At 39.6% G+C, this 12,598-nt stretch overlaps 1 protein-coding gene across 7 annotated transcripts in view; it reads left to right on the top strand.

Moving 5' to 3' along the window:
• The window catches only part of LOC133108615 (kelch-like protein 29), a 155,325-nt gene that overhangs the window by 99,008 nt on the left and 43,719 nt on the right, over positions 1–12,598 (top strand). For all 7 annotated transcript variants that reach the window (XM_061218275.1, XM_061218259.1, XM_061218226.1 and 4 more), the window contains 2 exons: positions 6,131–6,327; positions 11,768–12,027. In XM_061218275.1, coding sequence (XP_061074259.1) covers positions 6,131–6,327; positions 11,768–12,027 — 457 coding nt within the window. The remainder of the gene's footprint in view (positions 1–6,130; positions 6,328–11,767; positions 12,028–12,598) is intronic.

Genomic DNA, 12,598 nt, shown 5'->3' with positions numbered 1-12,598 from the left:
CCAAGGTTTAGTAATCATGCATGAAAATTTGCAGAAAGATGTCATGTATAACGTTGTACCATGTAGAGGTTGAGCCAGCATCTGTTCACTTAGAGAGTCATTGTAGCATGCACTTTGACCAGGCGTGCCAAATGTTCAACTGTATCTACATGCTGTACTCAAATTTCATCTCATGGTGGGTGTGCTAAAACTTTGTTTTGGGGTCTTTAAATCTTTGCATTTGCAGACACTTTTCTTCGCAAGTATGTGAGATGAGAGATTAATCTCTTAATATTTCTGCCTGAAGGTAGATTACTCGCAAAACATAGTCATTTTTCAGACCAAAACTCTTTCTTTTATTTTGAGAGAGAGAGCAGTCACATATCACGGTGCAGTAAAAAAAAAAAAAATACAAAAATTAGATTGACTTACTGTGACTAGCACTTAAAATAGTTTACGACTTATATCTTACATTCTTCCTGACTACTCATTACTCTTGGTGATTTCTTGTCCGCAATCCGAAGTGGAGCGAACTTTCTCATTGTGCCCTCTTGATTAGGAATGCATGGACACAAGTGATAACTGTCATACATTTGAAAAATGTAATCTGAAAACATTTGTTTTTATTGTTTTTGTTTGCTTGCATTTGTTATAAGTTAACTGTATGCTTCCATGCATTTCAATGCTTTTTTATCAACTGGCCTTAATAAGAACATGGTGGCCGCAAGCTGAATAACTGTTTAATGTTTACAAATTTGGAATAATACATTCAAATTCACGAGAAATAAATTGACCTATTAGAATAAAAATAGGCTACAGTGCTATGTATGGCTTGAATTGATTGCTTGCATATATTTCTTTTTTTACATTCTGCATTGGAGGAGTGCTTATTCTGATATTGCACCAATTAAGTCTGCCTGATATAAATGCAATTCTTTCCAAAGATTGCGCATGTACAGAATATGAACGTTTAATATTAATGAAACTGATACATGCATGAAAAAGATTATGTTGCACCACACTAGATTATGCCCTCAGTGCTTTTACTGACATGAGGTGTGACTGCTAACATTTTTTAGCTAAAAAAATGGCTGAAATCCTGAAAGATATCATCATCTGAAGTTCCTCTTGAAAGTAGATTTTACACAACTTTCTGAATGGCTGTCAGGATGTATCTGCACATGACCGTTGATAATTCAGTCACGATAAGTGTGATGGGCTCAGAATAAAAACTGCCATGGATATAACAAGATGATGAATTGGCTGAAAGATTAAACGGCACAAAGTAGCTGTTTTTTCCCTTCTACTTTTTAATTCAAAATCCAAAATTGGAAATAGGCTTAATAGACACATGGGCTTAATTGGTGTACTTACCCTGAGTGATGCCCATAACCTAAAACATGAACAATAGAGTGGAAATAATAGTCAGAAGCGATATACTTGTAATGCTGTACCACAACCATAAAAGGGTATAGATGCGTTTCTGTCTGCTGTGCAAAAATGTGTTGCTAATAGCAACTCGCTAGGAGACCCACAGGGCTTTAGTCTGGGGGAAACTGCTGTGGTGCTTGTTCAGCATGGTTGAACCACAGATGTTCTACAGACCAGATGCTAGGCTCTAGCATTACATTTGTCTTTTGTTCTTTGTTATTGTTTACAGATATCAAAATATGTATATACTGCAGTCCTGATTCTTGGTATATTGGTAGGTATTATTGGTGCTATGCTGTCTGCTTATTCTGGAATCCTCCCAATAAACAATCAAATCCAAAGCTTTGAGTGTCAATGACGACAGAAAAAGAACACTTAGTGTTAAGGATTTGTGGCCGATCATCTGGTTAATTGGATCTGTGGATGTTCGTCACAATTATAGAGGATTCTGCATAGGTATTGACCGCATCCCAGTGGAATGCTGTATCTTTGTTTACTCAAAAAAATGTTACAAGTATGAAATATATATATTTTTTTTATAAAAGCTTAATGGTTCTGTTTGTAATGGATTTCGCCCTGAAATTGTGTAGTGTAGTGTAGTACTTTCTATGTGACTGGTAACTTGCTAGAGACACTAATTGTGTCCCCCTGACACCAAAACAGTCATTACATTTAACATTCTAGATACATTTTCAAATTTGGGGATTTTTTATAAATATATATTTAATATATAAAACTGCCAATAATATCTATCATCTGGTCTAGATGAGGCCATTTCATGAATTAGTTAATTCACCGAGAAAGTCTGCTACTGATTGGATCACTGTACTAGCCTTTCACTGTGGTGTAAACAATAAGCTAGAGGTAACATATGGCTCATTTCAGTTCCCAAAACTTTCAGTCAGTTTTACAAAATCAAGTCCAGAGCCTCCTGAATGACCTGGGATTGCCCTTGATGACAGGCGCTGATGAGAAACCGTTTTATTCGCTTAGAACCTGACTTCATCTTGCCATTAGCCTGCTAGTTACATTTCTGAAAGCGAAGATGAATGTTCCATCAATCACACTGTCTATGCATGAGATGCACTCAGAATAAATGGTCCCAATACATTTTTTATGGGCATAGATTTATTTCAACTCTTGAAATTTAAGTTTAATATGTATTTTCCATCTCAATGTGCTTTTTTTGGTTCATAACCCAGGATCCTTTCCTTTGCTGGCTTTGCGTTTAATTTCACTTGCTAGAGTGTAATACTGAAGTCAAGCAATCCTTTAATTCTGTCAGAAGACTGAAAGACAGATGATTGCTGACTTCTATTCTTGTCCGGGTCTCAAATGTTACGGCCAAAAGATGAAATCTTCGCTTTAGATTTTAGTACTACTGGTATAGATGTTTTTCTTTTACCCTCCTTGTATTAGATTAATTCATATATTCTAGAGTAATTGAGATCAGGGTTTTTACTGGTATCAAATTGATTAGCGGATTCTGGAGTCATAAGATCAGAGTTTCCATGATTCTGCCATCTGAAAGAGCAAGATATTTAAATGTAATATTATAAATAAAGTTTTGTTTCAGACCTTGAAGGAGGTGACTAGCTTACTAGATAAAGCAAATACTGTGTATTTATTTCAGTTTATTTTATAACAGTTAATGTTTAAAGCTTAATAAAAACACTCAAAGTGAAATTCTTGACTTGCACCCTTTCAAGGTTGGTCAAGGGCTTGTGATTCAATCAACTGATGTGTGCAATTGTTTTCAATTTCTTTATTTTGCTCATTTTTACCATCTTCATCAACAAATATTGAATAGCTTGCTTTAAATAGTGGCAGTTGTTTATTTCTCCAAGTGAAAGACCTTACAGGTCTCCTTGTTCATTTTTCTCAATATTGAAAAATGTTTATCTCCAATCCCATTTCTTCAGCCTTACGGCTCAGAGTAATCCTCTGCGTCTACTGTGCGTTAGAAACGCTGTGTACAATGAGATTAAATACTGGGAAAAATATATATCTGACATTAATCTTTTTTGCAATCAGAAGATTCTGGAAGGACACGGATTGTGGCTGCTTCTTGCTTATTGAAAGATACCTGCTCTCCTTGCAGAAGGCTCGTTTTTAACACAATAAGGCTGTAAGAGTCAGTCGGTCGGTGATCTGACACGCGGAAATGAAATTCATTTTCCACATGACGGAGCCTTAATTTCAATTCCCCCCTCCGTGCCCAGAAATCATCTTAATTTATGCCTTAATACGGCAATCATATTTCACCAATTTAAAAGCAAAGCAGGGTATCACCGCAGGATGTCAGTGTAGTGTTTTTTGTTAGTTTTTAATTGATATTGATCATTGCATTGATTTCCAGTAGTGGCGAGTAATTGTTGGGTAATGTGGTGCCATCGGTTTTAAAGGAGCTCTCTCCATCGATTTTCGGGCAGTGCAGATGCCTTCCATCTTATCACTCAGAGCGAAATGTGTGTCAGGAACAGGAACTCTTTGTAAGGGACCCTAATATAATTGGCTGTTTGTAAGGAATTAGTCTGGCATTCTGGCTTATTGTAAGACTTGAAGAGGCCCTTAATCTTGTCTATGAGAATTTCCCAGCATATATTACATTTGTGATCCTTCGCAGACTAGCGAGCGGGAACTTGGTCTTGATAGTGTCGTTTTTGTGCTAGCGTAGCTGCATGAAAGTGCATGTGTGAGCTTGCACGTGTGTACTGTACAGTGTGGGCATGGCCGCTTCTGCATCCAAGGTTGCATTTCTGTGTATGTGTGTTTGGATGTGCATGCAGAGGAGCATATACATGCATTTCTGCTTGCTGCCAAAACGGTATATACCGTAATAGGGCACCTGCTTTTATCATTATGGTCTGCTATCCACCCCTGATTTTCAGTGCAAAAATCCATTCCAACCCATTTCAGCTTTTTACATTTATGATTGACCTGTCAGTTTGAAAATGCAGACTGAAATACACTTAAATCTAAAGATGCAATTTCCATTGAAAGGCACTAAAAACTAAAAGTCTCGTTTAAAGAATGCTGATGCTTTTGCAGGATAAAATGCAGTACATGTTAATGAGGGTATTTCTTTATTATTATTTATTAGTCCCAAGCCGAACCCTGAAAGCAAATGCAAAAAATAATTGTACACCTCTCTTAAAAGCAGAAACGCAATTTCTTCGACACGAGCTCTGAGCCAAAGCCGACTGCTCCTGCGTCAAACTGAGGTTCCATTAATTGTGGAGCGAAGCACAATGCCTTATTTTTCCTCTCTTTTTTTTTATAAACAGTTTGAATTTTTTGCCGTTTCAAATTTTCTGCCCCCCCTCTTTAACACAAGCTTACTCCTCTGTCCTGTTTCTGGGCCGTTTCGCTTGGGCCTCCCTCCACGTCTGACAGTAACAAACCCGGCTCTTTCTTCTTTTCAGGAGAAACTCTTGATTTCGCAGCTGCTTCCAGAGAGAGCTCCTCGCACTTTTGTACCTTTTGCCCCGTCTCAGTCTGGATGACTAATATCTGTTCGTACACAGGCTGGGGGGAGGGGGGAGGGGGGAGGGGGGAGGGAGGGGTTGGTATGCAAACCTGGGCTGGAGGGGGTGAAGGGAATGGGTGGGAGGGGGTTGCAGCATTGGGGCTGTTGTGCTTTATTCTGGGAATCTCTTGTAGAAAATGCCCAGCTTCCACTCATGGAAACCTCAGAAGGATGGCTGCTGGCTTCCTGTGGCGGAACTGACCCCTTTCTCCCCTCCCCCCCTCCCCCACATCCGCTGCCTGGCCCCACCCCTCCCTGACCATACGTCCGTCCGTCCGTCTGTGTCTGTCTGTCGGTGTCTCTCCATCCTGCCTGGTTATTTGTACAGCTGCTCTACTCAGGGCTAACGCAGATGGAGTTTTTGTCTAATAGTCAGGAAATGGGTAAAACAATTAACAACATTTCAACAAATACAATGCACAGGCACTTTGCCAACACTTATTCATGTATTTATTCCAATCTCTTCTTCTGCACTCATGACATTGTGTCCTCTGAATTCTCCTTCTGTACTGATTCAATTATTGCCATGTACGGAATATATTATTATTTTTTATTCATATTTTATAAGGCCAAGTCTTATAGTTTACATTTAGCATATTATTATAAGTTGCTGTAAAAACTTCCCGTAATACTCCACCAGGCTTTGTGCTATATGAATGCATTAGCATCGATATTCATGGATAATTGTCATATATGGATTAGTTCTGGCCAATTGCATCACAAGCTGCTCAGAAACCCATATAATATATATAATTCCCTCCAATATATTCATTTTTACCATGTGTTCTACCGTATATGAGTTTTTTTTTGTGTGAATTTATGCCTTAATCTACTGTGCTCATAAGCAGGCCTACCCCAACTTCTGATTTAGGGAACCTTTTATTGCAGATGGTGCTTTTTTTTTCATTTGTGTTTTTAGAGTTTTTAGCCCATAATTCTAAAATGATTTTTTGATTATCTCCTCTTCTACTTCCACTTCTTCCCTCTCTTTCCGTTTCTATTTCCCTCTCAAATTCAACTTCAGTTGCTTTATTGGCATGACCAGATACCGTTTATGTTGCCAAAGCACAAAAAGAACATATAAAGAACATACACCATTGAACCTCTCTTGCTCTTCCTCTTTCTCTTTCTCTGTGACGTGTGAGCGATGTTGTAATGGCGTGTGTCTGACGGCCTGTCCGATGTCACCAGGTCGTCGGGGGAGGGGAGAGGGGGCGAGAAGCTGGAACTCTCGATGACCAACATCGGCGCCGACGTTCTGGAGCTGCTGCTCGAATTTGTGTACACGGGCTCGCTCATCATCGATTCGGCCAACGCCAAAACCCTCCTGGAGGCCGCCAACAAGTTCCAGTTCAACACCTTCTGCAAGGTCTGCGTGTCCTTCTTGGGTAGGAGCACGGAGCCGTCGTTACGATGGAACACATTACGTGACATTACATTATTGCCATTAGGCAGACGATTTTATCCAGAGCGATGTACAACAAAGTGCATACCCACCACCACGGACAAGTGCGCTGATAGACCCTAGAGGGAAGTATTTCAAGTGCTGAGGCTACAACAATGATAAGGACTTAGGCCTATTTGATTAATACGTACATGGACTGGATCGAAAACCATTTTTCTCCAGCACAACATGACAGAATTCTTTACACTTTAGGAAAGGAACACATTTTCTTCGCTCTCTGTCCAATGTTCGCCAGTCTTGTTCTCTGTGTCTGTCCTTCCATGTCGATCTTTTGTGCCTGTTTTGACTGGTTCTTCCTCTCCTCTCTCAACTCTCTCTTGCTTAAATTGAAATTCAGGTGAGTGGATTGGTGTAATAAGAGGCATGTTTTATTGAAAGGTTAACTAAAAAAAGCACTCTTCATGCTTCATGCTTTAAGCTTAACAAGGTGCAACTGTCATGATTTTTAAGGAAAACTGCCCAGATTTAATGTCGATTGTTGTGTTCTAGAGTTATTTTATCGGGTTGTTTGACAGAGAATCCTGTCGTTTGGCCTGATCTGTGTGTTTGGTAACTTACACTGAAGACTATGCTAGGCTGTGATGAAAATGGCAAGAAGGGTAATTTGAGGAGATATTTTGCAGGCCATAATTTCCAGAATCAACTTTTCAATGGAAGACAAGGATAAGGTAGATGTTTCACTGAAAAAGTTATTTTGCGGCAGGTGCAGACTTCTGTGGTTTTTTTTGTTTGTTTTCTAACAAATTTCATAAATACAGAAATCAGTTTGAAAATCCATTTGTACATATTTTCTTCTGTCATAATTTCAATTAAACATCACCTGAACATTGATTATGGGCTAGTTTTAATTCCCCATTAAACCTGTACTTTAAACATGCCGTTCTATAGCTAATCGAGTACAGTCTGTGATTGGCAATAGTGTACTGTATACTGTATCTTATATTTATTTAGACTGTATGATATAATTTTTTATTTTTAAACACCGGCCTTGACAATGAACTGTATAGAAGTGCATACAAAATATACGTATGTACATAAAATACTTCAATGTTTATCTACAATGTTAGGCATATAATTTTTCCAAATCTCAAATGTGTTCTTTTATACTAAAAATAAACATATATAATAAAGTCTAGGGTGCCTAAGACTTCTGCACTGTACATTTGCATAATAACAATCAAATAATATAGTCAAACAACAGTGGACCACAAGGCAAGCACAAAATGTGCCAGGGCAGGTATTATGCGTTTTTGAGGCAGAACGTGCACCTTGTTCTTTCCGAACAGAAGAACCTCTGTAGAGAGGTTACAATTTTGCAAATAATAAGGCAGTAATTCAGAGACCTTGGTTCACTGAGTTTGAAAAATCTGTTTGAAGTTTGTAGCTCACATTTGTAGCTGCAGAAAATAAAACAAAAATATAAGTCACCCTCTGTTGTTCTGATGCATTTCAGTAAACAAACACTGCCATATGCTGAAATGTTTGATTGTTTCACAGTTCACTTCTGGTATTTTCTGCCAAGTGCAACAAACTAAATTAAAACTCTATAAACACTGAGGCATGGATGACAATTAATCAACTTGCATACTGTGATTATTATTTTAATTTTTTTATAGAAAATTGGTGTATAGGCTAAATGTTGCCAAAAGAGTCATACAGTTTTACCAGAGATGCTATACTGAATATTTTAACCTCATGTTTATTTTAAAGATGGATCTTCTCTGAATGCGATTTCTGTCACATTTTCAGCCTTGGGTCTCATGTGTGCTACGCTTCAGCGGGTCTGAAAGGCTACGTGTTCCTTTATGGCCACACTTTTCCACAAAGTGACACCAAGGTGTTCCTAAACATGAGCCGGTGTCAAATTCAATCAAAAAGTCACATTAACTAAGAAAGCAGGGAGGATAGTGAATCCCAGATGCACCAAAAGTTTGCACTTGGAAAAACTAGTGCAGAAGTACCTATTGGATCTTTACTAAGAATGTGCACCGAGGGCCAAATTTACTAAGGAAACCGTCACAACGCAAAAACATTCGCTCCATTGCGACTCATTTGCGTTCGCAAATACCGATATATTAATGACCGTTTTACTAAGACTATTACTAATTATGCAATCGAATGAAATGCCATCTTTCGCAGTTTTGTAATAAGAAACACCCAGAAACATGGCATACTTGAATGTCTAGAGCCATACCTATTTTTTACACACTGTATATGGGAACACAACAGCAACAGCAGAGAGAGATAACTTCGGTGTGACATCGCACACAAAATTCATTCTTATAGATAGGCCCATACTAAAAGGCTTTGGCTCTGGATGTAAAGAAAATAGAGGATGATGTTATGAATGAGGGGAAAAAGATACACAGTATTTACACTGGTAGAACAACAGGTGGAAAAATTTCTGCTAAATGAGAAAGTTGTGGGATTGTGGAAGGAATAGACACAAATGAGTTTGTAATGGGAGAAGGTAAAACTGTCACTATTCATTATATACCCTAAAAGTTTAAATCCAGAACTGCGTTTTTATACTAACTTCTAGCTGACTTCAATCAACGTCTTACGTCCTTCCAAAGATAATTTCACGTTATATCTGATACAAATACATTCCAAGAGATAGTAAAAACAGGTATAAAACAAAATTAAATCCTGTCTCCTTTCCATAGTGTTATTGCGTTCCTTCATCCCCACCCCATGCTGCTGTGTTTGTGTGTAGCCCACAACTGAGCACCCTTCCTCAGCTATAGGCTATAATATGGTGCATAAAAAATACCACCCCCTTTCAAGAGTTCTAAAAATTCTCACGCAAAGAAAGTGAGCAATTAATGCCTGATTCACTAAATCAGACAGAATACTTAATTTGGCTAATTTAAATAATATCCACCCTGTTTTAGCGCCTTCGCTCCAGGTATACATATGCATGAACGTATTTACCATTGCATCAATAGGAAAGTCAGTCTCCGCACATGACATCCTAATAGCGATTTTGACCTGATACGAATGTTTAGTAAATCCCCCGTAGATATTGTGGCCTTATTGCAACTGTTTTTTTTTTGTTTTGTTTTTTAAATAACAGTCACGGTCCTTTAGTAAATCTGGCCCTGTATTGAATGTTTTCGCCAGCAAACATCAGAGCAGTGTGGAATTTTATCCAGACTGTGCCTGGAAACTTCATGCATATGCAATTTCTGGTTGTTCTGACAGAGATTCAGCAAAATATGAGTAGATTGCAAAGCAAAGTCATCGTTATTATCAGTGCAAATAGAAACCAATGAGAGCTAATGAGATTTATCAAAGATATCACCTACTTAAGTCATGGGTCATGATTGCAGATCATTTGTGCAGATCATTTGTGCAGGGCATTTGAAAACCGGCTTTAATCTTTGTGTCAACACAGCTGCTAATACAGATACAAAGGCCATTGTTCCTTGGTATAACCAATATTCCCGAGATGCTATCTACACTCATTCAAATAACTGACAAGGAATGTTCAAATCTGGACTGTTAGAAAACATACAGTACGGTGAAGAAATAGTATGTGCCCCCTTCCTGATTTATTTGCATTTAGTTGAGTATCATCCATCCAAAGATTTTATATATGATGTACATTTGTAATATACAGTGCTATCGAAAGCATTTTCCCTCTTCTTCATTTCCTCTATTATTGCATTTTGTCACACTGAATGGTTTCAGATCTTTGGCCAAAATGTAATTTTCGACAAAGGGAAACCATTTTGAAAAGGAAAAATCATTTGTCTAAAGATCTGAAAACATTCAATATGACAAATGCAATAATAGAGGGAAGGAGGACGAGAGACAAATGCTTTTCATGGGGCTGCATTGTACATCATGTATAAAATCTTTAGATGGATTATGCTTAACTAAATGCACTGGCAAGTAAATACCTGTTCGCAGTTTTTTGGCGGATGTGCTGTGAAGATGTTTTTGTAGCTCTCCATATGCTAATACCACGGCTGCTTCCAGATCAGCTTTGGTTTTTGTGTGTGTGTGTGTGTGTGTGTGTGTGTGTGTGTGTAATTCCTTCCGTTTTCATAACTTGTGTTCATGAATAGGTGTTCAGAACATTGTGAGCAAATGTGATCTTCCGAACACTGGGAAGTTGTGTAGTTATTTGTAGTTTTCCATATAATTATTATAATCATAAACCACATTCTTCAGGAGCAAAACTACCAGTGAAATGGCGTTAAATTTTGGTGGAAGTTGCCGTTTCCCTGTGTTCTATTTGGAACACAGTCCACATTAGTGAGAGCGACAATGAGACTAGCAACGTCGCTACAGCTAATATACTGCACTGAAAGTTTCCCAATCTTTCAAATCGAAGTGTGACGCTCTCTTGGGGCTGCGTCAGCCCAGGGTCTCCAAACCCCTTTATTTTTTTTGTTTGGTAAATGTTATCTAACATTGTTTGTCCATCGAACTAAAGCTTCAGAACAGAGCTCTTGAAGAAGTTCATGGTGCTACTTAAATACCATTAAATCCAGAATGCTGAACCAATATCGCCCCAGCCAACCGTGTTTGATCGTTGCTATGACTGTTTGCCTCCTGTGTATGGAGTGTGCTCATTGTGTGCGGTAGAAGCAGCAGACATGTCAGCGTGAGGATTGCGTTTGTTTCCCTCTTCTCTGTCTCCATGGTTTCTCATTGCACCTCTGCCTCCCTCAGCCAGAGGAACTTTGACCCAGAAGCACTTCCAAATCACCGCAGTAAAACCCAGACCGAGCCGCGTGATATAAGTGGCCCTTAATGGAACAACGAGTGATATGGAATAATGACCGTAGTGTTTCAGCACCTGAAGTGTGTTGTCCTGAGTGTGTTTATTAAAATGTAGGCTGCCTGAGATATGAGCTCCAACTGCATGGCAGATTCTGTCATTGGAGGTGAGGTGCCTGAAAAGCCGGGGAAACGGGAGAAAATGTTTTCTTTCTGTCGGATAGTCAGAATGCAGCTGTCTTCGGGCTCTGGCACAGTCTGCAAACATCCATGTCAGAGCAAAACTCGCTCTCTCCCTTTCTCTATTTCTCTCTCTTTGTCTCTGTGTCTCTTGCTCTCTCTGTATCTCACACACACATACACATACACAGACACACACACACACACACACACACATTCTCACATATGCACGTGGGCCCAGGCACATGTATCCGGGCACACACTCTCTCTGTGTCTCTTTCTCCCGAATACACACACACACACACACACACACACACACACACACACACACACACACATACACATACAGTACACACCATATTGTCTCACACACTGGCACAAGCATGTGTCAGTCCAGTATCAATGAACGTGTCAGTATTTTAGTGACCCGCCCTGCTCTTTGTGTTGCACAGAGAAGCAGCTGACCGCCGGGAACTGCCTGGGAGTGCTGGCCATGGCGGAGGCCATGCAGTGCACCGAGCTGCACAGCATGGCCAAGGCCTACGCCCTGCAGAACTTTCCGGAAGTGGCTGGCCAAGACGAGATCCTCCGCATCTCCAAGGACGACTTCATCAGCTACCTGTCCAATGACAGCCTCAACACCAAGGCAGAGGAGCTGGTCTACGAGACTGTCATCAAGTGGATCAAGAAGGACCCCACCAACCGAGGCCAGGTGAGCTACGGAGAAGCGGGGGGGTTGCTGGTTTGCAGAGGTGGAAAATCCAGGGGTCAGAAAGTTCTGCCATATATTTCTTCCACCCATAAACTGATTTCACTAATGAGTTCTACATCCCGGCTGAAGAATTGTTGTAATTAGCAGATCCAGGTGATTGGAACAAAATGGCGGTGAGTACTCTTACTTTCTGAACCTGGAATTTACACCTCTGCTGGTTTGATTTTGGGTGGTCTGACTGGCAGCAATGCTTAGGTTTGTGTAGACCTCCAGCATTTTTCATTTCACTGATTAATTTGTCATCAGTGTTTGTCACTGTATTTGAGCAACTGAAAACGTCTTCCTTCTACCTGTCACTGGTGTTCACACCACTGCATCTCTGAACACTAACATCACTACATTGAACAGTGTCATTTAACCGACCTATTTTCTGAGCGCCATTTCACTGCACTCAACCGCTGCCTCACTAATGTGAAACACTACATTTCCTACGGCAATGATGTTTTCAGTACAGGTTCTTTGAATAAATGTGGCTTTTTAAAAAGTGACTTGACTGTTGTAATTGAGGGAA

This window comes from Conger conger, chromosome 1, assembly GCF_963514075.1.
Source record: "Conger conger chromosome 1, fConCon1.1, whole genome shotgun sequence".
Taxonomy (NCBI): domain Eukaryota; kingdom Metazoa; phylum Chordata; class Actinopteri; order Anguilliformes; family Congridae; genus Conger; species Conger conger.
The sequence above is the reverse complement of the archived record's forward strand: the minus strand, read 5'-3'. Positions and strand labels throughout refer to the sequence as shown.